The sequence below is a fragment of the Lepidochelys olivacea genome (genome assembly GCF_965140295.1).
Source record: "Lepidochelys olivacea isolate rLepOli2 genome assembly, chromosome: 7".
NCBI classification, from domain to species: domain Eukaryota; kingdom Metazoa; phylum Chordata; order Testudines; family Cheloniidae; genus Lepidochelys; species Lepidochelys olivacea.
The window spans coordinates 86135103-86162081 of record NC_140417.1 but is presented as its reverse complement, the minus strand read 5'-3'; the positions used below and the strand labels follow the sequence as shown (position 1 = coordinate 86162081).

The following is a 26979-nucleotide window of genomic DNA, read 5'->3' as shown; positions in this document are numbered from 1 at the left end:
CCCCGTGTGGGGGCAGAGAAGTCTCCATGCTCCCGTACGTGCGCCCACAAGATGTACGGCACAGCCCCTTCAATTTTCTGACTAGCCCAGCTCAGCCCCGCCCTCCCAAAGAAGTGGCTGGTGCCGCCCCTGTTTGCAACCCTTTATACACTCTGCTTAGTTTATTTCACTGAGGGCTAGCATCATTCAGCTGTCAACACAGCTTTGGTAACAGAGTCGGCTGGTCAGATTTTGCTACCTCTACTGGCCACATATGTGTGGTAGTTGGGAACAGTATAGGTGCCACATTCAGGAAACAAATCTCCACTACTTAAGTGCGTCAGAATGGTGGAAAGGATTTGTATGTGGAGGGTTCTTCCAAACCAGATTACAGTAGTTTTAACAGAGGTCACATTTTGGGTTTAAACTAAAGAGCTTAACTCTGCATATTAAAAACGCTAAACCAATTCTACTAGTTTTCTTCATTTATTCCTCTATTAGTAGGGGTGTTGCTTGAGAACAAGATGGATGTTTGTTTATAAATGTTTGATGCTGTATACAATTATACAAACACTGCAGTTAGGACTTCAAGTGGATGATTAGACAATAGGAAGATTCACTTTAGAAATAACCTGTTTTTACACAAGTGTCCTTCATTTGAAACATCTTTTAAATGTCAATTAGTTTGTGAGATTGAAGTAACTCCTTAAATAACTAAGTGCAGAATTTGCTACTAAACATTTTTTAAATTATTTTTCAGATGCAACAAATTGGTTTTACCTCTCTTTGGTGGTCGAACATGGTATGTTAAGTCATTGATGACCAGTTTGAAGTCATCCAGCAGGAGGAGGTCTATGCCAGTTGAAGAGGCTACTCGCGTACCATCTGTATGACAAATCACAGATGGACTCATTAAGGATTAAGAAGAAAACATTCACCTGTATTACTGCAGTTAAAGAAGAAGCTGACATTGTTATTTATACAATTTCTGGGCTACGAAAGCATTCAGAAACTCTAATGATTTCCTAGTAGCTAGTACTCTGCCATGCCATGCAAGATCTCCTGGTTTATATTCCTGACTTGGCAAGGACTGACTCGGTTTCTGAATCCTTCAGTAGCTTGTGAGGGCTAGTAACTAGAACTTTCAAGAACCAGTCATGTCTTGCTGTCAGTTGGATATTATAACATGCTACCATGTTCTGCAATAGTACAGACACTGGATGCCCTGTATCTAATCATTTGAGCACTGCAAATCTGCAGATATCTGCGGACCATATTTGCGGACTGGATGCAGGTAGAAGTTTGTATCTGCACAGGGTTCTACTAATCATACTGCTGTAAAATATGATTTCTACCACCCTCTATGTAAGAAGCGACAACAGCTTTGACACCTCCAACCCAGAGGGGTCCTCCTTTTTGAATTTCCTATCAAAGACTTTCTAGAAATATATGTATTTGTGTGTGTGATCATTCTGTGACCCCACAGTAAAAACCGGTTATCTACTCTTTGTAACTGTTGTTCTTCGAGATGTGTTGCTCGTGTCCATTCCAAGTAAGTATGTACATGCCGCGTGTGCGATCGTTGGAAGGTTTTTCCCCTAATGGTACCCATTGCGTTAGCTGTGCAGGCCCTAGAGTGGCACCTTCGCGGCTGTGTATATAGGTCCCTGCTGACCTGCCGCCTCTTCAGTTCCTTCTTGCCGGATACTCCAACAGAGGGGAGGTGGGTGGGTCTTGGAATGGACATGAGCAACACATCTCAAAGAACAACAGTTATGAACAGTAGGTAATAGTTTTTTCTTCAAGTGATTGCTCATGTCAATTCCAAGTAGGTGACTCCCAAGCAGTTCCCTGAAGAAGGTGTCAAGCACCACCCTGCTTGTTTATATAGAACATCATTGTGATGTTGTTTGTCAACACTGAAACACATTTGCCCTGAAGACAGGCCTGAAATGTCTGGCAAGCTAGACGCACCACTCGTAGCTCCCTGACATTGATGTGCAGTGATAGTTCTACCTGGGACCATAGACCTTGAGTCCTGACGTCGCCAAGGTGTGCCCCCCACTCCAGCACCGACGCGTCCATGACTAGTGACAGCGACGGCTGTGGTTTGGAGAAAGATACTCCCACATAGACCACCTGCGGCTGTAGCCACCACAGGAGGGACTGGAAGACCCGAGGAGGGAGTGTGATCAGCCTGTCCAGCAGGTGCTGGCTCGGCCTGTACACCTGAACCAGCCATGCCTGGAGAGGGCAGAGCCGCAGTCTTGTGTGCTGCACTACTTAGGCGCAAGCTGCCATATGATCCAGCAATCTTAGGCAATTCTTGGCTGTTGTGGTTAGGAACTGATGGAGACCTTTGATAATGGCACTTAGGGTCAGGGAAGGGATGCCCTGGCTTGGGTGGAGTCCAAGAGGGCCCCAATGAATTCTATTCTCTGAGTGGGGGGTTAGGGTTGATTTCGCCACATTGAGGATGAGAGAGTCTGAGGAACGGTGTCCGCACCAGGATCATGTGTTCCTCCACCTGAGCTCGATATTGCCCCTCGATGAGCCAGTCATCCAGGTATGGGAAGACTTGCACCTGGTGCCTGTGAAGAAAGACTGCCACTCACTTGGTGAACACCTGAGAGCTGCTGATAGTCCAAATGGGAGGACCGTGAACTGACAGTGCTGGCCTCTGACCACAAATTGCAGAATATGTCTGTGGGACGGGATTATGGAGACATGGAAGTATGTGTCTTTCAAGTCAAGGGCGGCATACCAGTCCCCCAGATCCAAGGAAGGGATGATGGAAGCCAGGGAGACCATGCAGAACTTCATTTTCATCATGAATCTGTTGAGATTTCGTGGGTCTAGAACAGGCCTGAGCCCACCCATGGCCCTGGGGATTCGAAAATAACGGGAGAAGAACCCTCTGCCCCTGAATTCCAGAGGAACCTCCTCTCCTGCCTGGAGTAGGAGGACGATTTTCTGCGGAAAAAGGACCTAGGGGTGACAGTGGACAAGAAGCTGGATATGAATCAGCAGTGTGCCCTTGTTGCCAAGAAGGCCAATGGCATTTTGGGATGTATAAGTAGGGGAAAAGCGAGCAGATCGAGGGACGTGATCGTCCCCCTCTATTCGACATTGGTGAGGCCTCATCTGGAGTACTGTGTCCAGTTTTGGGCCCCACACTTCAAGAAGGATGTGGATAAATTGGAGAGAGTCCAGCGAAGGGCAACAAAAATGATTAGGGGACTGGAACACATGAGTTATGAGGAGAGGCTGAGGGAGCTGGGATTGTTTAGCCTGCAGAAGAGAAGAATGAGGGGGGATTTGATAGCTGCTTTCAACTACCTGAAAGGGGGTTCCAAAGAGGATGGCTCTAGACTGTTCTCAATGGTAGCAGATGACAGAACGAGGAGTAATGGTCTCAAGTTGCAGTGGGGGAGGTTTAGATTGGATATTAGGAAAAACTTTTTCACTAAGAGGGTGGTGAAATACTGGAATGCGTTACCTAGGGAGGTGGTAGAATCTCCTTCCTTAGAGGTTTTTAAGGTCAGGCTTGACAAAGCCCTGGCTGGGATGATTTAACTGGGAATTGGTCCTGCTTCGAGCAGGGGGTTGGACAAGATGACCTTCTGGGGTCCCTTCCAACCCTGATATTCTATGATTCTATGATTGCAACTCCTGCATAAAGAGTTGCTCATGAGAAGGGTCCCTGAAGAGGGACAGGGAAGGTGGGTGGGAGGGCGGGAAGGAACAGAATTGGAGAGAATATCCCAATTCCACGTGCTCAGGACCCATTGGTCAGAGATGATTTGAGACCAGATATGGTAGAAATGGGATAGATGCTTCACGAAGGGAGGGAACGGATCCAGGCATTGAGCTGGTGCCTGTCCTTAGGTGCACCTTCAAAAGTTTGGCTTTGCTCCTGACTACTGTTTAGCCAAGCCCTGGCCCTGGCCCGAGGAGGATTGCGATGGGCGCCTCCTGTTACTCCTGCCCCGCTTTCTACTGAAACCCTGCCTAGGAGGGGCAGAGTAACATAGAATGGCGGTCTGGGGTTTAAACGGCTTTCTCTGAAGGGCCGGTGTGTGAAGCCCCAGGGACTTAAGGGCTGCCCATGAGTCCTTAAGGCTATGCAGCCTTGAGTCAGTCTGCTCTGCAAGCAGGCCCAAGCAGTTGAAGGGCAGGTCCTGGATTGTATTTTAGACCTCTTGCAGGAGCCCAGAAACTCAGAGCCAAGAGCTGCATCTCATAGTCACTGCTGTGGCCATAGCGTGGATAGCTCAGCCAGTGGAGTCCAGGGCGGCTGCAGAGATGTCCTGGCCACCACCTTGCCCTCCTCCAGGACTGCTGAGAATTCGGAGCATTAGTCCGCTGGGAGAAATTCCTGAAACTTCGCCAAAGTGTTGCAGGAATTATAAGCATAGCGGCTTAGGACTGCATGCTGGTTAGCTATCCGAAGCTGGAGCCCTCGGGTGGAGTATACTTTCCAACCGAAGAGGTCCAGCTTTGGGCTTCCTTGGATTCAGGCATGGGCCCCAGTTGCCCCTGCTGCTCCTTATGGTAAGCTGCCTCCACCACCAGGGTCCCAGGCTGGGGGTGGGTAAACAGTTGCTCGTATTCTTTGGACAGCACAATGTATCTCTGCTCTACCCCCTTGGCTGTTAGTGGAATAGAGGCAGGAGTGTGCCACAATACCTTGGCAGTGTTTTGGATAGTTTTAACAAGGCGCAAGGATACCCTTGACAGCCCTTCTGGGACCAAAATATCCACCATCAGGTCCGTTGTCCTCCATGGACTTCCTCAGTTTGCAAATTAAGGTTTTGGGCCACCCTCCTAAGAGGGTCCTGATGGGCTCTAATGTCCATGGCAGGCAATCTGGTGGATGTCCCTGCCACTGCCTCATCAGGGGAGGAAGATGATGATCCCTTTGGTGGCATGGGGTCTTTCAGACCCTCCAGCTCACTGGGAGGGGGGAGGAGGGAGGAGAGAAGAAGAGGGTATGTGCGCTGCTGCCTGGGTGTTGGCCCCTTGCGTTGCGCAGGTGGCTGCGGGGGTACCCAGTGCCGCGGTGGGTACAGAGCCGGCGCTCGTATCAGTCATACCTGTCTTGCTGGTTCATCGGCCTGAGCCTGTGCATCCCAACCCCGAGGGGATTCTCGGGTGACTGAGGAGGCCAATGGAGGTGCACGGGCCTCTGACACCAGGGCCCTGGACCCCGACACTTGGGCTTGGTGATAGGCCCTTGGTGTCCAAAATGGCCACCGAGGGGACCAGGACATTATGGGCACTGGTTGCCCCTCATCCTGCCTGGGGTGGCACCCGGATCAGTGCTGGGAGTGGTACCGGCTCTGGTGAGAAACACAGGAATCTGCCTCTGACTCAGAAGAAAAGTCCGAGCCTGACCATGGTGGAGCGGACCCAGACAGTGCTGGGGAATGGTGCCACATCATAGTGGGCTTGCTCCTGTGGCGGACAAGCATCGGTGCTGCTGCTGCTGCCGCCGCCGGTGTGCAGGCCGATGGGATAGCAGACTGTGCCATCATGGCAATCAGGTCCCTTGCTGCCTCGAACGTGTCCAAAGTGGAGGGAAGACCCAGATCCTCCTCCGGTTTCTCCCGTACCAGGAAGTCCACCAGGATCACACTCAATGTACCTTCCCATGAAGCTGGAGTCAACAGCGCTGGCATAGGCAGGGTTGAGGCTGGGTGTCCCGATGTGGGACGCATCCCACTGGTGTCCGCACACTCTGATGGCTTGGTAAGGGAGCGCCCCCATCAGCCCTTTTCTCCTTGTGTGGCACCGGGGATTGCGAGAGATGCCGCACGCTGGAGCTGGTTCTTGGCGCCAAGGAATGGTAGTGCTGGGGCTCCTTAGATGAGTCCTCCCTCAGTGCCAAAGCCTCCTGCACCTAGGCTGATGCACTGTGCACCAAAGTTCCTGGTGCTAGGTCCAAAACTGCCTGGGGGTGAAGGGCTGACTCCATGAGGAGGAGTTTCAGCCAAGAGTCCCGTTCCTTTTTAGTTCTGGAGGTAAAGCCTATACAGATATTGCACCTGTCAGACTGGTGATTTTCACCCAGGCACTTAAGACAGAAATCACGTGGTCCTCCTTTGGACATAGACTTAAGGAATGATGCGCACAACTTGAAGCCCTGAGATGAAGGCATGCCCCGGTCCTGGGGAAGGGGTTATGTGGGGCGACCCCCAACGTAAACCTAACTAACTACAACTAAGCTACATAACTATTTACAGATAGACAAGAAAGAAGACCACTAGGGAAGCACTTGCAAATGCAAGAAAGAGCTGCTACAATGACTGTCACTGGTGGTAAGAAGGAACTTATATACATGGCCACAAAGGCAGCACTCCAGGGGTCTCCACAGCCGACCAGACGGATACCACTAGGGGAAAAACCTTCCGACGATCATGCATGCGGCGCACATACACCTACTTGGAATGGATATGAGCAATCGCTAGAAGAATAATAACTGTTTTAAAGTTGTGGTGGTGCATACACCATGGGTGATCTAAGCACAATACTTGAGTGTACTTTGCTCTATGAACACTCCTCCTCGCAAATTGATTAGAGGGCTCCAGTTGTGTCACTAGAAGAGTCTCTAAATAATCAGGTTTTTTAAGTACACTCCTGCCATGCCTTCAGACTAGACGTTAGGGTAACCACAACCAGGACTTATAGTGGCCAAAAGGCAGCTTATCTGAGCAACTGTACCCTTTGCATGATTAATAAACTTGTTTAGAGACAGGGCACAAGCTATCTACACAAGTTCATGAGGGAGCATCTCTATTAAAGCAAAACCATTTGCTTGTTAAACAGAATTTCAACTGATCGAATACGTTTAGATTGTAGGGTTTAAAAATATATTTAAAGAAAAAATACTTTCAGCAGCAGACCCTTTCTACTCTTCCTGGAATGATCTAATTTTGTGAAGACCACAGCAAGGAAAAAGTGATTCTTCTCGGACTTCTTTCAATAGAATGTCTCCATGGGTAGTCTCTCATATTTGGATGCTGGTGCCACTATCAAGCATGGCTTTACAAAAAAAAGACCTAATTTTCACAGTGAGAAAAATGCCAACACCTTTCTAGATGTTTGGATCTGATAGGCAGGGGGAGGGAAAACAAGATAATTGATAGATGTTTATATTTCTATTTTCAAAGTAGTTTTTTAAACTGTCCTATGGTACTTTGATTTAATCTTTTTTGCTAAAATGATTCTCATTCAGAGGTATTAATGTGAAGCTCCTCTTTGCCACTTTGACATCCTCAACCATTAAACTCCCGAATACCTATGCAACTTCTAAAAATGAGGTTGTGTGAGCTGTTACATTCACACAGTTACAATAACTAATGCTGCAGCAAGGGCTAGCGTGCTTCTGCTCCATGTAGTTTTCATTACGAATCACTTTTTTGAGAGTCAAGTATCAGAGGGGTAGCCGTGTTAGTCTCGATCTGTAAAAGTGGCGAAGAGTCCTGTGGCACCTTATAGACTAACAGACGTATTGGAGCATAAGCTTTCATGGGTGAATACCCACTTTGTCGGATGCATGTAGTGGAAATTTCCAGAGGCAGGAATAAATATGCAAGCAAGAATCAGGCTAGGGATAACGAAATTAGTTCAATCAAGGAGGATGAGGCCCAACTGCTAGAAGAGGGCCTCATCCTCCCTGACTGAACTAACCTCGTTATCCCTAGCCTGATGCTTGCTTGCATATTTATACCTGCCTCTAGAAATTTCCACTACATGCATCCGACGAAGTGGGTATTCACCCATGAAAGCTTATGCTCCAATATGTCTGTCTATAAGGTGCCACAGGACTCTGCCTTTTTTTTTTTTTAGAGTGAGATGCGAAGGTAAGAAGAAAACTATAGCTCTAGCAATAAGAAGTTTCTAAGTTGAAGCTTGGTATTAGAAATGTCCACACTCCCTCCATATCACTGTCTAGCCTGTCCATGAAATATATGAGCATGCACTCAGAAAACAGAATACTTCCTACCTTGGAGGCTGCACTTCCACTGGTAAATATGATCAAGACATTACTTTTAAAAAAGTTTAAGGCCTGAAATGGTGCTATAGTTGGATGGAATAAGGTGCTATGAGTAGTCAATTTGTTTGCATAAATAACTGTACCTGGGGAGTAGATTGCGACCCGGTCAATTCCCCGGTCCTCTGTCTGCAGCTGTTGTAAGAACACTCCAACAGAGTCTGAGATAGGTTTAAGCGTGAACTGGCAACGCTCACGCCGAGATGGAAGATTCACAGAAATCACAGGTAACCCATTTTGGTAAACCACTGTCACATCTAGAGAAAAGAAAATTAGCCTCAAGACAGACCATTTCCAAATACACAGTATAAAAAAAGTACCTTGTGTAACAATCCTGTATCTGTCCCCATGAAGACATGACAGGGATGGTTAAATATTAAAGTGGAAGCTTCAAGTTTTGAATTATTGTTCATTACTATACAGGCAACCTCATCAATCTTCATGTTGAAGGGTATCAGAAGTTCTCCCTCCCCACAAGTTCACAGCATCTATTAACTTTCTGGTGCTTTGTTGGAAAGTCTTAAAGTGGAGTGTGATTCTTTGAAATACGATGACAGTGTAGCTATTGGACAAAAGTGCATGGTAATTAATAGCAGCCGTGATAAAAAATGTTCTTTAATCTAAGCACCAAACATTCGGTACTTCGCAAGACAAAACAGATGGTCTTTCAGGTTCTATTCTCCCTGAAATAAAGACAGATCACACACTAGGAGACCCAGCAAAAAGGACATGATTTAGAAAAATTATGTTTTTACTCTAATTCCATTTCCCCCTATTTGTGTTGAATGAACAAATCAGCATTAAGTAGGACCAGTAAGAGGCCAGTCAGAACTCTGAAATCACAGAGACAATATTCCATCAGTTTTATAAGCTAGAAGGTGTTAGGATATAGATATTCAGGCCTTTCTGTAAAGGCCTATACTCAAAGAATTTAGGTGTATTCTTATCACTTAGCTAGTTCTAGAGGTATAAAAGAGAGAATCAAATTACTGTCTGACTGTATAAGGCCTTTTCTCACTGACACTCTGAGGCCCTGTTCTTAGGCTAAGGCCTTTGGCTAAGCAGCAGAGGCAGCCATAAGCTGGGAAGCTAACGGTCACATCCTCACATTCCAAACTAGTCACATTGAAATAAGGTGCTATTGGGCTGTTAGGAATACAATCCTGTCCTGATAATGCCTATCGCCTCCAGAGAAAGGGAAGTCCCTAGAAGATGTAAAAGGAAACTTAGTTTGATAGCATCCTGTCTGGCAAGAACTCACCTATCAATAGCTGGGATGTGAAATCCTCATTTCTTTGTTGTTCTATCACTGTAGTTCCCATTTCCCTATTGTTTGTCTGTATAATCTCTCTCTGGTTCTGTGATTGTTTCTGTCTGCTGTATAATTAATTTTGCTGGGTGTAAACTAATTAAGGTGGTGGGATATAATTGGTGACATAATCATGTTACAATATGTTAGGATTGGTTAGTTAAAGTTCAGTAAAATGATTGGTTAAGGTATAGCTAAGCAGAACTCACGTTTTAATATATAGTCTGCAGTCAATCAGGAAGCAGTGGGGGAAATGGGAACAGGGAATGGGGGTGGGGAATTGGAATCACGTTTTGCTAAGGGGGGAATGGGGGTGAGGAAATTGGAATCATGTTTTGCTGAGGGGGCAATGGGAACAGGGACACAGGTAAGGCTTTGTGGTGTCAGAGCTGGGAAGGGAGACACTAAGGAAGGAAACCGGAATCATGCTTGCTGAAAGTTCACCCCAATAAACATCAAATTGTTTGCACCTTTGGACTTCAGGTATTATTGCTGTCTGTTCATGCGAGAAGGACCAGGGAAGTAAGTGGGTGAAGGAATAAGACCCCAACAGAAGGTAGTCCGTCTAATGCTATATCACTCATACATAGAAATAGGAAGGGGAGAAAAAACAACACTTACACTGACAATCATCATAGGCTAAGCTGGAGACAAAGAAATTCTCAATTTTTTAAGTGTTCTGAGGTGCATTTTCACACAGGTGCATGAGGATTTCTGTGTGACTCATAATTCCTTGTCCCAAACATAAGTTAAGTAAGTTATTTTATTATTTGCATGATCACAGCATCCACATTGTGCTAGGGGCTGTCCACATATAGAAAGACAGTCTGCTCCAACAGCTTACACTCTAAAATGAACAGATGGAGTGAGAGAGCGGGATAAAATAAAGCTGCCTACCTACCCATTATTAGTTGGTCAAGTTTTCCAAGTAACAGTCGCTGACTAATGAAGTATGGGAAAATAGAGGGTTAGCAGTATATATTTCTAATAAAATATGCAAACTTCATGGTCTTTGAATTTTTATGTTAGGCATAGTGTTTACCATGTCTGAAGATAAAACCCAGGCACCTATAGTAATCTAGTCCAACATTAGTTTATCAGTATCTCAGGCCTCAAAAACCGCACTTATTTAACCGAATCATTTTCTAAATAAATTTAATTAAATTGGTGCAACTTCCTGGTGTTACTGTTCTTAAATCAATTTTAGGACTGCTAAAATCAAGACAAGGGAGAGATGCACTGATTTAAGTGAGGCTATTTAGAAACTGATCTAGTTAAGTTGATACAATTTCTATGTGTAGATCAGTATACAGACAGTTGTGCTGCTGACATACCTTACGCTACTCTTCACAGGCAGGTTGCAAAATGATCATCCCGCCTGTATTGCTCATCCTTTCAAACTAGTAGGACTGAAACTGGGACCATGCCCTTTTAGAAATATCAGTAGGAAACATGCCAAAAAACCCATACAAACTGAACAGTATATCGTAAGTGGAGCAGAAAACTGCATACAAGGGAAGTTTAATGTTGCATTAGCATGTGTGGAATTAAGGGTATGTCTATACTACCTGCCATATCGGCAGGCAGCGGCTGATCCAGCAGGGGGTTGATTTATCTCATCTAGACTGGACGCGATAAATCGATCCCCAAGTGTTCTCCCGTCGACTCCTGTACTCCACTGCCGCACGAGGCGCAGGCAGAGTCAACAGGGGAGCGGCAGCAGTCGACTCACCATAGTGAAGACACCGTGGTCAGTAGGCGTAAGTATGTCTACTTCAGCTACATTATTGACATGGCTGAAGTTGTGTAACTTAGATCGATCCCCTCACCTAGTGTAGACCAGGGCTAAGATATGAAAGGAAGCCATGGAACTAAGTCTGAACAGCAACAATCTAGATTCAAGACATACGACTACCTGTGAGTAAATGCAATGCATCACACCTAGGTAAAGGGGCAAACAGAACTACATATGCAAGAATTGCAGCTTCTAATGCTAAGATGCATCTTTAAGAAGTATAACAAAGTCTTAAGGCAAGGGGACAGTATGGCAACCAGAAGCATCTATGAGGCATATTTAAATTCCATAACAGTTATGTATAACCTCAGTTTCATAGTTATGTGTGTTTGAGGAAACTCTGCATCTAAAGTGGAGGCCCATACACTGTAATTCAGTGCAATGACAAGGTGTGGTCACCTGCGGAGACAGTACAAAGTCAAGAAGAGCCCCAAAAACATTAAGGAACTAGTAGCTGTAATCGAATGCTGTCTCTGGGAAACAAATCACAATGCTCAACTAACAAATTACGAACACTTGATTAAATGAATATTCATCTGCCAAAAACAGTGAAGCAGCAGGTTACAGAGAACAACAACGCAGACCTGTATACCATTTTGATTTATATGATTTGTCAAAAATCTTAGGAGAAACAATATGATGCAACATACAAAATTCCAAAGATTAAAAACCTGTGATAATAGTATTATCCCTGAAAAATATGCATTTTTTTTAAACATTGCACAAAGCAAAGACTGGTTTGTAAGGTAACAAAACAGTTTCAGGAATTCAGAAAAAAGATTTTAATCCTGATATTTTAGGAAAATGTCAACCATAATTTAATTATACCACTACCTTTCCACTGAAGTTGCATGATCTGGTTCTCAGGCTGGATTCAAAGAATTATTGTCAAAACACACCACCTTTCCCTCTTTAATGCTAGTTTGTGCTCTAGAACATAAGTTTACTTTTCCAAGTTAACAGGTCATGTGGCTAGCCTTTGCTAGGCTATTTCTTGGCCTTTGCTGAAGTTCATCTTCGAGAGAACCAGAGTTTGTGTCTTTCTATTCCAATAAGCAATTGGGAACCTCTATCTATAACTCCCAATGGTTTGAGATTTGTCTATGGATCAGAGCCTGCATTAAACTGCTAGGATTTCTATAGTAACATTTCTTTTGCTACTTTTTATTCCGCTCTCTATCTGACTTAGAGTGAGCCTCATCAGGGTACTTGGAGATCTACAACTTGAATTTAAAACACTCAAATTATACCATCCAGGTTTAATACTGTGTTGTATTTTACATGGTGTGATGAAAAAATGCAAGCCAGTGGTTGTTGATTATGTAATCTATATGCAAAGTGTCAGTTGTTCAAAGTAAACTCATCTTACTTATGCAGCTGTAAAACAGTCCTGACTAGAATAAATATAACTTCCGAAAGTGTTGGGGTATCCATATTCTCCTACATCAAAATTTGCACTTCACTGAAAAGAAGGGATACATAACTTTCTTTTCTACACCATTACACTTAGAGAAAGAAAAACTCTGTCTGTAGAAATGTATATGGCAAAGAGCTCACATATTGGTTAAAGTTAATGCCTCAAAACATCCAGAGTGAATTTCAGCAAATTATTATTAATGACCTCCCTGGGTTCTCACATAATCATGGCATAGATTATTTTCCCAAGCAAAAAAAATTGCTTTCACCTTTGAGAGTTAGCTTATCAGAGACCTCTCAAGTTATCCAATAAATGGGGCTTCTTATTGACTGTTTTCTATTGATGCATAATTCACACTCACATTTTCTGTTATACTGCACACTGGCAGCACAAACTGTTACATCAGAGACTGGAAATATTTTAATTTCAGATGATGTCCTGGTCACACATGTCTTAGACGTGACCCCAATGCTGGGAAAGAACACTCCTTACAGAAAACGTCCCTGGCTTTTCAAGGTCCCAGTGTCTACATTTTTTGTCAAATGGTGACTGGTTTCTCTTGTATTTAGTTTATCCACCAATTTAATTAAGATCCCAGATCTATACAAAATGTTTGGGCTATTCATTCTCTCAGCAGGAAATATTTGCCATTTGGAGCACTTGTTATACTGTATGTTTTCACTAACATGCAGACCTATTTTGGGATACAAGACTACAAAATTGCTCTCCAAAGATTTTTCTTCAAATGTGCATATAACTGGAGATCTAGCACAAGGACCTTTGGCAATGACCCCTTTGAATTCTGATCCACTTACAATTTTTGGGGGTGGGGCAGGAATGTATATTAATGCTTCTTTTAGCTTGAAACTGCATGGCTGTGTCGTGGGAGATTTCAATTACAATTACTTCTTCCACTGCATGCAAAAGTAAAAAGCATGTAACCCCCCCCATACTAGGGGTTCTCAAACTGGGGGTCAGGACCCCTCAGGTGGTCCTGAGGTTATGACATGGGGGGTTGCAAGCTCTCAGCCTTCACCCCAAACCCCACTTTGCCTCCAGCATTTATAATGGTGTTACAAATTAAAAACACTTTTTGATATATTTAAGGGGGGGGAGCGCGCACTCAGAGGCTTGCTATGTGAAAGGGGTCACCAGCACAAAAGCTTGAGAACCACTGCCCTATACAGTAAGATGGGCCCTGACCTGTATAACAATAAAATCTAAACATGCTTGTCAAAGATTAAGACAATGTTTTTGTTCTGGATAGGTGGCTTACTTAAATAACAGGAAACTAACATTTATAAGGAGTGCCTACTTTTGCAGTTTGTTTTAACATGGAAGTTTTTAATGCCAGTTTGTAAATTCTGATCTCTTGGAATGATCATTTCATCTCTATTTTGGGGTAAAACATGGCTAATCCATTGCATTGCCTCCACAACTTTCCTAGATCCCGTTGACCTAGAAGTACACAGGTGGGATGAGGCAAGGAGATGCTTTGCTGGACTGGTGTTCGGCTATTTCAAAAGCAGCACAGACTGGCTCTGGAGGGAGCTGGTATGAAAGGCTACGGCTTGTTTGGAGGGAGGAAGAGGAAAGGTATAGGAAGAGTAAAAGTAAAATTGTGCTATACTTGGGGCTCAGTAGCTATTTTGAAAAAGAAAGCCACGGATTGGTTTAGTGGCACAGCTACACAGCATTCTGTAAGATGAGAGTGACCTTCAAGACTCTTAGTTCACATAAGCAAATGAGGTGGGCTGCGGATGTGATGTATGGTTTCTGGGCATGAACATTGATCAAGCCTTTCTGAAAAAAAAAAAATGACCACTCTCTTCTCAAGTCAGGAAATGGAACTGAGGATGAACAAAAATCCTTTTATCTTCCTCCTTCCTTCCCAGAGGGAGGGTGCTACCATGGTGAAGCAGAACTAGGGAAAACTCAGGAAAAGAAAAGGAGCAGCTGTCCTAGAAGGATTATGTGCATGCATTTATCCAAACTTCAACAAAAGATATTGGGGCAGCCCAATTTTTATTTTATTTTACACAAGCCACTCTATGAACAGTATTTCAGACTGCTGTTGTCTTAGCATTGCCCTTTCCTCTCCACCCCCACCCCAGTCCCTGGAGAAAAACTGGATTGCATCCCAGGAAAAACAAACAACCACACTGGGTGATTTAAGTTGGAAAGTCATTCAGAAACAAGAATAAAAATTCTTTGCCAAAACTCACCATCAGAGGGCACTACTGTACTGCAATGCACCACTCTCAAGCTCTGCCATGGAGAAAGCCTCTGGTGCACCTAGAAAATCCAAAATGGAATGGTTAATAAAGCGCAAAAGCTGGGTTATGCCAGTCTGTCAGACGCTCACCCCACTGCCACCTCCTATCTCCTCTCCACACATCCTAATGACATTTATCTAGGCATATCCTCCTATCTACCACAGGGATAACAGCAAGTCAGGGGTATCTGTCAAGAGCAGCATCTTTTGTTGCCATCTGTCATCCAGAAGGGATTTACCCCCTCAGCCATGTTCACTTCTCATGGTTTCTGCCCACCAAATAGTGTAGTTGGAGAAAACTTTAAAGGGGCAGCTTAGAAATCAATGTTTTTTGGCGTAACAGCCACCTTAGCTTAAAACTGAATTTTTGAAAATTAAATTTGAGAGAGTCACAGGCAAGAAAACACACAAGTGTTATCAAACTGTACTGCTCTTTACCTTAGGAAAGACAGAAGGAACTGCAACATAATGGGTGAATAGAATGATCTAACCTATAATTCTTCATATCTCATTTTGTCCTTTGGGTATATAAATCAACACAACAGAGGAAAAGGTAATTTTTAGCATGTTTCATACAAGCAAGCTTGTATACAACCACCTCACCAGAATCAGGGACAAAGGGGCAAGACCACTGGGCTGAAAAAGACTGCCTTGCAGTAATCAGGAGAAAAGTACAGAAGTGGATTAACTTACTTTTGTATGTATTGACGTTATTTATCCTCAGTAAGCCACGTACACTAGTTTGTAGAGGAGAGGCTAGAGTCAGGCTGATTTAAGTACTTGTTTCCAGAAATATTGTATTCTAGGATAACCCCACTACACGTGTTTATGAAATGCTTACTGGTAGATTACAGCACTAGCACAAACCTCCAGATCCCCCCGTTTTATCAACTATATGGCATTCGTCAAGATTGGAGTAGTCTATATATTTAAGTAGTTAGTACAGTTAGATCTTTGAGCAGTTTGTGACCATGTTTAATTGCAAATTATTTTTATATTCCAAAGCCCATATTCAAATTACAAGTGTACCTTTAGGGAAGAGCCTTGCTTTAAGTGTTTTTTGGACAATTTCTGCATTGATCAGAATTTTGTATCAAGAACACAAGCGTGTTAGTTATTGCTGTACCTAGTTGTCAAATGGACTTAAAACTATTGGGTTAGAGGAATGTCAATGGAATAAAAATTGCTTTCTCAGCAATTTAATTTCTGCTTTTCTTTTGAAAGCAGTTGTACAAATTGAATCCGGACCCCAATATCACAGTCTTTAGGCTGGGAAATATGCCCTCCTGCTGAAAACATTGAAAATTCTAAAAATCCAATCCAACTTATATTGTATTTACATTATTTTCTCACATTTGAAAATGCAAATCAATGCAAGTCAGTTTCACTCTAACTTGGGGTCAGTTGCATTTTGAACATCTCAGAGCTGTGTTTGGGTGGTGAACAAAAGAGAAATGGTCATTTTAAAAGTCTGTCTGAATTTAAAGAAATGAATTTAAAGATGTCTATTGGGCTGGAAAAATCTTGCTTTTACAAAAGTCTACATTTTGGGCCAAATTTAAAATTACAGTGTCCCTTTAATATTTGAAAATAGCAAGTCTGACTAAAAGCAAAAGATGGTTTGGAATGAAGATCTGGATATTTAATCTGACTCTGGGATCCCAATAGGAATATTGAATGTCCACTGCTTGAGCTACCAAGCAAAACCCGCCCACTGAGTTAGGAACATGGTTCAATTTACTTTGAAACAAACGGTCACAGCTCCAGATGTCAATTGTCAAAAGCTGTGCAATTCATATGTAAACACACAAGGCTGTAAATATGACATACGGTTGTCCCTAGTTCAAGAGAAACTAAGACCCTTTTGAAGGAAGTTGAAATTACTAACTACTTACATTAATGCTTCTAAATCTACACGAAGTCCAACAGCCACCAGTCACACACAGATTGTAAAGTTGTGAATTTTTAAAAAATTAAGTGTTCTGAAGACAGTTCTGATATTGCTCAATATTTCATTTTTGTTTCACTCTATTTCAAGGCAGAACAGCAAACCCTTTAAACTTAACACTTCTAGTCCTTTCCCCTCCTTTCTGAAGCTACAATCTCTATGCATAAACATCAGATAGAGGATTACCATACTACCTGCAGGACAATCCTAAATCTGACAGCTGTTTAAACAGTCCCAAAAATCATTTAAGGCCTGTTTTATCATTACCACATAATTGTCATAATCATTCAAGTGTTCTTTTTTTTAAATCACACACACTGCCCTGATATGATGTGATGACATAAAGCCAACTATCCCTCAAAACAGTGTCAAAAGTGGCAGTTGTGGAGATATTACACTAGGACAGAGGTGGGCAAACTACGGCCTGCAGGACTGTCCTACCCAGCCCTTGAGCTCCCAGCCGGGAAGGCTAGTCCCCGGCCCCTCCCTCACTGTCCCCCCTCTCCCGCAGCCTCAGCTTGCTGTGCGCCAGCACTCTGGGCGGCGTGGCTGGCTCTGGCCGGGCAGCACGGCTGCTAGTCCTGCTGCTTTGAGTGGCAAGGTAAGGCGGCAGGGAGCGGGAGGTATGATAAGGGGCAGCGAGTCCAGGGGGGATTGGATGGGTGGGGGGCTCTGAGGGGGGCAGTCAGGGGCTGGGGACCAGGCTGTTTGAGGAGGCACAGCCTTCCCTACCCAGCTGCCCATACAGTTTCAGAACCCCGATGTGTCCCTCAGGCAAAAATGTTTGCCCACCCCTGCTCTAGGAGGATTGTAAGTTTAGGTGGCGAGTATGCAGCATGCAGAGACACTCTAGAAACTTTCCTACTTTAATGCAAAATATTCTTCAAAACAAAGGAAGAGGGAAAAGAAAGAAATTATGCTGTGTATGTGCCAAAAGGCTGTTATAAGGCAAGGTATTTAACCATTGATCATTATTCTAAGATGGTCAAGCACTCATTTTCACACAACACAGATGACAAGGCCCCACATCTATTTTGTGCCTACACATCTTTAGGAAGTGAAGGATTTGTAATTTCCGAGTCAAACAGAACCAATTTAGTTTTGAAACAAGGTTTTCAGTAACCCTATGGAAAGAATTTGGTTCGCATTTCACTTTATAGATTCCAAGGCCAAAAGGGACAACTGTGATCATCCATTCTGACCTCTTGTGTAACACAGGCCAGAGAATTTCCCCAAAATAATTCCTAGAGCATCTTTTGGGAAAATATCCAATCCTGATTTAATACGTCAGTGACAGACTCCAACAAGAAGCTTGGTAAGTTGTTTCAATGGTTGATTTTTAACCATAAGAGTACCTGACCCCTTATTTCCAGTCTGAATTTGTCTAGCTTCAGCTTCTGGCCATTGGATAGTGTTATACCTTTCTCTGTTAGATTAAAGAGCCCATTATTAAATATGTGTTCCCTATGTTGATATTTATAGACTAATCAAATCATCTCAACCTCTTCTTCATTAAGATAAATAGATTGAACTCGGAGTCTATCACTAAAGGCAGATTTTCTAATCCTTTAATCATTCTCATAGCTCTTCTCTGAACCCTCTTCAATTTATCAACATCCAGGTTAAAATCACATATCACTTACATTCATCCCAAGATTCAGAACTGGGCCTCAGTATAATGAGGCATTGTCAACAGACATCCCATTCCACCCCAATGTGTGCTATTCAACAGGTTTACAGGGAAAAATGGCAGAACAACGAAATTCTGGACCAAAAGAGCAGTTCATTTCATGCTTCACTGATCATGTCTCACAATCAATTATTTGAGGACACTTCGTTCATAGCCAAAAACTTTAGTTTTAGTAAAGTGATACACAATAATCATATCCAAGCTCACACTGAGGCATACATTTACTATACATTTAATATGAAGAGAGACTAGAACTATGAATTCGCTTTTCATGTCCATTCAGTCCTTGACCTCTCTGTCTTGTCCAGAATGGGTTTAGTGTTTCACATCTCAGTTGGTGTATCTACACAACATTTTGGATTGAACAGGAATGAGCCTCTAGCCTGGGTCAACATACTTGTGCTAGGAGGACTCGTGCTATGCTCTAAAAATAGCTGAAAAACTAAGTTGTGGCTCACGCTTTGAAGCCTATGGCTGGGCTTCAGACTCCAACCTCCAGCCCAAGGCACGACTTCAAAGCACTGTCTATACAGCTATTAACTGGGACAGTGGTTTGTGTGTTGTGGAAAACTGTCTACTACAAACTGGATGGAAACCACTACCAACTATTTCACCTAGGCTAGCATAAGTATCCTGACAGTAGTGATTTTTGGTTACTAATGTCTGGAACTTGATTTAAACCAGGGACCAAGATTAAGTGACAAAGAAATATGAGTTTCTTTTAAATTGACGTTATTACACATAAAAATATGCTCACTGAGAATCCTGAAAGTTTCCCAGCTGCAAACTAATCTAGTAACATTTGAGAACCAAGCTTCAGACTAGGTGATTAGAACTCCTGAATCACAATGTGAAAGGACAGCACATATTTTCTGAGGAGGAAGAGAATGTAAAAAAGGTTTAAAATAACAAGAGCTTGTACTATTTATGATGCAAAATATTTTAAAAACTTCAAAATATTAGTGAGTGCACACTGCAGTGTTCATGCCAGCAACCTAAGAAGGAACCCCGTCAAATGTGTACCAGCCTGAAATCAGATTTGAGCCAATTAGTCTTTTCAACAGTTCCAGCCATTTTTCTTCCCTATCCAGTTCTGCACTGTGTAAAACGGAATGCCCTTTGTTGACTCTGACACTGGTTACCTCAGAAGCTACTGGTTAGCAATAGTTTTGTCATGTCCTAGAAATTCTAATAGGGTGTCGCCTAGTCCATCTTCTGTCCAGCCTCTGGCTTGGACATCTGGCTACACCTGAAATGAGAAGTCCTATTTATTCCTATATGTTCCACTCCACACCATTATCTAAGCGTTTGTTATTATTTTTTTTTTTAAAGCTTCTGAGAAGTCTTTCATTCAGAGATCTTTTCTTCCTTCTCCCCTCCTAGCTCCCTCTCTGAACCCATGAATCCTTAGCTGTCCCGCAGGACTTCTCCTGAGTTGTTTTGGAGAGTACAATTACTGACATTTTTACTTTCATTACCAGATTTACATCAAGAAATAACTTTGTACGGCAGGTTTCCTCAAACATTTTCCAACACGATCTTTACAGACATTCACAGTGTAAAAGTATTATCTTAACTAGTTATGTATTTTAACACATTTTAGGCTATTATGTGTATATTTAAAAGTCTGCAACCCAATAAAATGCACACCAGCAGCCTGATATCGTAACATTCATTGTTACAAGAGTAACATTCAAGCCTAAAGGATGCTGCTCTGTACTGTAAAGCCACATGAGAGATCAAACTTAAGATTCATAATCCTTCATTCCCTGGCTAACAAGGGCTAATTTTTCTTTGAACAGATAGCATTAGGGCAAAATGGGTGGGAGAGGAAAAAAAGGGATAATGGGGGAGTTTTATTCATGTCCCTCTTACACCTACATGGTTGCAGATTAACAGAAGTATCCTACTCCATTTGAGTATCTGGGAGCAATGCTATCAGAGATGCTCCGTTGAGAAGACCTCACTCTTGCAATTCATGTGTTCTCACCAACCTGAAAACCACACCCAAGAGGCTGCATTGTTCACTGCGCACAGCTCCTGCTTCCCACAATGCAGTCCAATAGACTTAGATTTAAACAAATGGCTTAAGCTCATTTCTTGTTTGCCTAGCTTCCTGTTCTTCCCTCCCCTCATTCAACTACCTACTGAATGACTGTTGTGCCCTGAAGAAATGTTTTAGTGTTTGACCTCCAAACAGATAAAGGCCCAAAGTGGTTGTCAAGGTAACTGAGGCATGTCTGAACAGCAATAAGAGTCTCTTAAATCCTTACGTTTTACCAGGACATGGAAGGCAGACACAAAGGAATAATGCCAATAATATCTGGGGAAGCATTAAATCTTTTCCTCAAATGCCAAGCAGCAGACTGTGTGAATGATCTCGAGGTTGGTTTCTACTCAGCAAAAGAAGCTTCCCTTACAGACATAGGGGTTACAGTCTGAGGTAGTTGAATAAGCCCTACACATTAGAGACCCGTTGGTATATTCCCTTCCCATCCCCTTACCCTTAATTATCTTACCTCTATTCTATTACCTGTGTGCAGCTTCAGCTCACATTTACATTCCTTTCCTAGCAGATGTACATAGGATGAAGAGCTTAAGCCGTGGGTGGCTGCTATAAGTATTTCCCTGTCAGTGTGTTTCCTTCACTTATCTTTTTTAATAAAAGAAACAGGTAACAAGCCAATTCGAGGAAAAGGGGGTGGAGGAGGAGGTATGGGTAGCATTTAACCCCTTGAAAAAGGAAGGTAGCAGCTGTCCCATGTTCCTTATTAAATTCTCCATGCAGTGCTATAGGGCTAGGATAGCTGACATGAGCAACCCTATGTTAAAACAAGACATGCTCAAACAAGTAATTGCTGAAACAACTAACTATTGTGAATATGTTTACAGTAAACAAGGGAGGTAGAAACAAAATTTAAACTAACTATTGTGGGTATGTTTATAGTAAAGTAGGCAGAAACACCCTACATTGATATGCTATCCTTATGCAATCTGCAAAGCAATTGGTCTTTACCAGGAATAGATGTTAGTAGCTAGGGCAGATGTACATAAACTGTGGGGTGTGTGACATGAATTGGAACTGTGGTATCACTCTGTCTAAAGAGCCTGGGCCTGGCTTGTGTGCGCAAAATGCTGTTACATGCCTAATAAAGTAACCCGAGTGACCAGTAGGGTTGCCAACCCTCCAGGATTCTCCTGCAGTCTAAGAATTAAAGATTAATCTTTGAAGATTAGGTCATGTGATGAAACCTCCAGGAACAAGTCCAACCAAAATTGGCAATCCTAGTGACCAGCTAGAGTCAAACAGTTTTTTGGATCTCCAAAAACTGGAAGCGTGTTTGTGACATTCCCCAGGGTACAGTCTCGACTACTGAACAGCTGTGTCCCCTCAATTCTCCAATCTGGGGTGCCTTTTACACTGCTTCTTCTGTGAGAGCAGCCACTCTTGGCCTGCTCATGAAGCCTCCAGTTTGTAATTTACTCCCAGCTATTCTTCAGGAGTGGCTAGCTGGAGCACTCTTGCATTGTATTACAGAGGGACAGCAGCAAATTCCAAGTCCCAGACTTGTCCCCAGAAATGTGCATCTTGTACTGCCCAGCTCTTTCCTTCTAGACAATATAAGATAACAGAAAGTCCATCATTTCATTAATAGAAAATGATATGCACAAATCTTGTTATCTCAAAAGGAGTTCCCAAACACTTCAATCCAAACACACTGGTTTAGATAACACAATCAAGCAAGTGTATTAACTATAGAAAGATACATTTTTAAGAGATTACAAGTAATGAGACCTAAAAGTCAGAATTGGTTACAAAGAAATAAAAAAGAAAAATTGCAAACCAATACCTAACTTAAACTAAGTGAATTTAAAGCAAAAAGTTCTCTTTCACCACATGCTCACAATAGTCTGGCTGGATTTCTTTCAGCCAGGACCCCTCCCTCAGTTCAATGAAGCTTCCTTTGTTTTAAGTGTTGTTAATGCAGTGAGTAGAGACAAGGGGAGAGAGTAATTTGGGGTGCCTGTTCCTCATCTCCAGCTGGGATTCAACGACAGCCAGTATATTTACACAGGAACCTCCAGCTTTTCCATTGCCAAGATATAAATTTCTCACTCACACCCTTCTTGCTGCCAAAGTATGGCCACAACCAGGTGACAGTCCATTTGATTTTGTTGACACCTGGCTGAGTTGTCAGTTTGCCTTTGGTCTCTGAGGAACTGGTTTGTGCCTGCTCTTCTAAACTTTGAGCATGTCTCAGCAATGTCATACAAAGTTGCCACACACATTTTATCAAGACAATAACAATCAGCAAATTATGAGTTTTTGTGGGAGAGTTACATCGGTGGGAGTGAAATTTTAGTGTAGGCACTTACAGAGTTAGATCAATGTAAGGTGCCTTGCATCAACCTAACTCTGTAGTGTAGACTAGGACTTAGTCAAGATGTTACCTAGGTCAACGGGAGACCTTCTCCCGTTGGTGTAGGCATTCCATTTCTCCTAGACGCAGTAGCTATGTCAACAGGAGAAGCCTTCCCAACGACATAACGCTGTCTATGCTGTGGATTAGGTCGGTATAACTATGTCGCTTCGGGGTGTGGATTTTCCACACCTGTGAGCAGCGCAGTTACACAGACAAATTCCTAGCACAGGCCAAGCCTGAGGTGGATGTCAGGGGAGGCACCCACACTTCTAAGCTGAACACATTCTACCTCGATCCAGGACTGAAATAGAGTGGGGAAAAAAGTTCAAGGAAATACTTCCTTACATTTCCAGCATTGTCAACTCTTGTAATGTTATTGAAAGTCTCAATATTTGGTGTGGTGGCTTTTTAAAGAAAGACCCAGCTCCTGGAATCTAGTGATTAGGTGAGAATCTCAGCCTTCATTTTGTTTTGTTTTTAAAGTAAGTCTCTAGCCCTCGTGGTAGCAGAGAAAGGCTTGAAAACAGTACCCGAGTCTAACCTGAAGGCTCAAAAACCAGGAAGGAAATAAAAACACTTCAAAAAAATCATACTTTAAAAAGCAGTCTCTTCACTTTGGGTGGGCCTGACTCATGATTTTTGAGCACACAGGGTTGGCAGTATTTCTATCACTTGTTTCACCAACTTATGTGAGTGTTCATTATGGAGAATACGGTCTCCTCCTTATCCTCAGATCAAGTGACATGTAACTGTTTAGCTCTTTCAAGAATTTCACCAGTTCTGGTCTTCACTAGTGCTAAAGTAACTTCCATAATTCTGCACCCACCCACCTTTAATGCTATTAAAAAGCGCTGTAAGAGAGATATAATATATAAAAGGGGAGAGAACAAGACAGCTGTGGTTAACCAGCACGCCACAACTAGTGTGTTCACTTTGGTAACCTATTTCTGGGTCACCAAGAGTCATCTGATTCCATCAGGCAATTCCTTTTCCTCCTATTACTACCAGGCTAAAGATTATTTTCCCCCTTCCCTTTTGCTTAGGTAATTGTTAGAGATTCCAATTTATCTCCCTCTCCAAGGGAAGTTCAGTAATTCAGGATTCTAAATCTGGAAGGACTACAGTACTTCGAAGACAAATGAAAAAAGTGAGTAGTAGGCCACGTTTTAAGTATAGTTTGTTCAAGTACAAAGAAAATCCCTTTGTAGATAGATGTATGGTTCCTTATCTAGAAAAAAAGCTTAATCACATTCCATCCCCAGGTCTGGTTAGGATTGGCCAGTTTTCCTTCATAAAGTTTTGAAAATTCAGCTCAGGGAATAAATCTTCATTCTCCATTTTCAATTCATGGCATTCATCTACTAGGTGAGGTTTATACAGTTAAAAAACCCTTCACTGGTCCTATACATATGTTAAAACAAAAAGGAAGCATCTGTCATTTGACTCATGAAATGCATGTCTGAAAAGATTTTTCTCTAGAAACACTTGCCACGATATGGACATATTGCATTACTGACTTCTGTTTTACCTCTGTTCCTTGACAACTTTATGTAACTGTTTACAGAGCCATAGTTCTGTAGGCAGCACAAGATGCCTAAGAGAACAATTGAAGAAACTGCTAACCAAGATTTATACTATAAACATTTAAAACTACCAAAAAGCATCCAATTTAATCAGACAGTGGGCTAGAGAGCAAAGACTCAATTTGTATATGAACTTTCACTTTCCCCATTTCTACGTAAGTGAAGTGTCTGATGTTTCTCTGCACACCCCATCCGCACCTCTTCTATTATCGAAGAGACCGAATAATGCTGACCCACTGTTCACTTTAGATGCACATATGAGAGCGTGGGTGACTGTAGAAATTAAAAAGAAGTGAAAGACAGTATTTTTCAATAGGAGCAAATCTTTATCAACGTAATAAAGAAAGTACCATATGCAACATCCCCTACTCCCACCCCTGAGGTTCACCCACTCTGTACCCAGGTGTGCAGCTTTCCCACAGGCCTTCTTCTCTCCCCTACAGATCTTACATTTTCCCCTAGTGCTCCTTTGCAAGGGGAGGAGAAATGAACCTGGAGTTAACTCCTTGTATAAAAGGGACACAGCAGTAATCCGGACCCTGTTATCTAGGTATATGTAGAATTGCAGCACAGTACATTTTCCTCCAAGTATGGAATATTTAGCAACCCAGTGGTGGGTTATAAGTAACATCACACTCCTCCCCAGACAGCAACTTTAAAAATTACAGATAGTGAGTCTGCAAGAGAAGAAAATGCTATGGATTTATAGCAGTCAGCAGTACTGGATTTATTTTACTTCTCAAATTACAGACACCTCTAGAAACTTTGTGAACATATGGACTATTTAACTGGTCTTGCCCTCAGCACTCCTGTCATAAATATAAAGGGAAAGGTAACCACCTTTCTGTATACAGAACTATAAAATCCTTCCTGGCCAGAGGCAAAACCCTTTCACCTGTAAAGGGTTAAGAAGCTAAGATAACCTCGCTGGCACTTGACCAAAATGACCAATGACAAAACAAGATACTTTCAAAGCTGGAGGGGTGGGGAACAAAGGGTCTGTGTGATGCTTTTGCTGGGAACAGAACAGAAATGGAGTATTAGAACTTGTTAGTAAGTAATCTAGCTAGAAATGTGTTAGATTTCCTTTTGTTTAAATGGCTGGTAAATAAGCTGTGCTGAATGGAATGTATATTCCTGGTTTTGTGTCTTTTTGTAAATGAAGGTTTTGCCTAGAGGGATTCTCTGTGTTTTGAATCTGATTACCTTGTAAGGTTATTTACCATCCTGATTTTACAGAGGTGATTCTTTTACTTTTTCTTTAATTAAAGTTCTTTTTAAGATCTTGACTGGTTTTTCATTGTTCTTAAGATCCAAGGGTTTGGGTCTGTGTTCACCTATGCAAATTGGTGAGGATTTTTAATCAAGCCTTCCCCAGGAAAGGGGGTGTAGGCCTTGGGGGGGGATATTTGGTGGAGGTGGTGGGGAAAGAAGTCTCCAAGTAGGCTCTTTCCCTGTTCTTTGTTTAACATGCTTGGTGGTGGCAGCATAGGGTTCAAGGACAAGGCAAAGTTTGTACCTTGAGGAAGTTTTTAACCTACGCTGGTAAAAATAAGCTTCGGGGGTCTTTCATTCAGGTCCCCACATCTGTACCCTAGAGTTCAGAGTGGGGAAGGAACCTTGACAACTCCCAAGTGTTCTTCTGGAACAGAGATGCTCTATGAAGCATTAAATATTGCAGGAGAACTATGCACTAGCAATTTTACACAAGGATAATTTAATGTCTTTAGATAAAGTGGTTGTATAAACAACAACTTTTTTTATCCCAATAAGATCTCAATTTCCCTCTCCATTAAATGTAACTTTTGGATTTACAATCTAACCAAGAGAGGATGTTGCTGCTACTACTAGAAATCAATTTGCTAATAAGTAGGCCACCAAATGGACTGCACTGAAGAACACTAGTTCTATACAACTTCACTTCCACCAGGGTGAGAAAAAGGTTGCTATTTAACTGATTTCTTAGAAGAATAAATGGCTGGAACAGCATCTATCTTCATAGTACAGTCACCAAATCAGAACTATTTAAGCTCAATATTTTGAAGTAATCAAAGACAGAGCTCCTGCACTATAAAACTGAATACAATATTACATAGATGTATGGAATATGATGCAGTAGGTAGTAGCTACTCAATAGCTTTTCAGGAACAGATATAATCTAAGTGGATTATTTCAGCTGAGGTCAACACTGTTTTCAGGCCAAACCTAATATTGTGTCAAGAGTAAGCTCCATGGGAGAAGAGACAGCATGCCCTAGTAAGCTATTTCCTTAGGCCTCAGACGACATCTCACAAAGCTGCATGGGTGGACTGAGGTCAAGTTCTGATTAGTGCTATTTGTTTATTTCTGTCATTTCTGGTCTTTCCCTTGCCTTAGAACAAAAGCTGAAGTGGGACTGGACATCTGCCTGTGTATAAAAATACTGGTAGTCAAAGCTCATCTTTAGTCATATATACACATTTATCTAAACATACTTTAACTCACTGTATAAAGATATTCTGTC

General features: G+C 42.5%; 1 protein-coding gene across 1 annotated transcript in view; it reads right to left on the bottom strand.

The window, feature by feature from the left end:
- The window catches only part of MCU (mitochondrial calcium uniporter), a 150587-nt gene that overhangs the window by 13069 nt on the left and 110539 nt on the right, over window positions 1-26979 (bottom strand). The window contains exons 2-4 of the mRNA XM_084633802.1: window positions 14782-14851; window positions 8122-8292; window positions 760-864 (exon numbers count right to left, since the gene is read on the bottom strand). Of these exons, the coding sequence (XP_084489928.1) occupies window positions 760-864; window positions 8122-8292; window positions 14782-14851 (346 nt within the window). The remainder of the gene's footprint in view (window positions 1-759; window positions 865-8121; window positions 8293-14781; window positions 14852-26979) is intronic.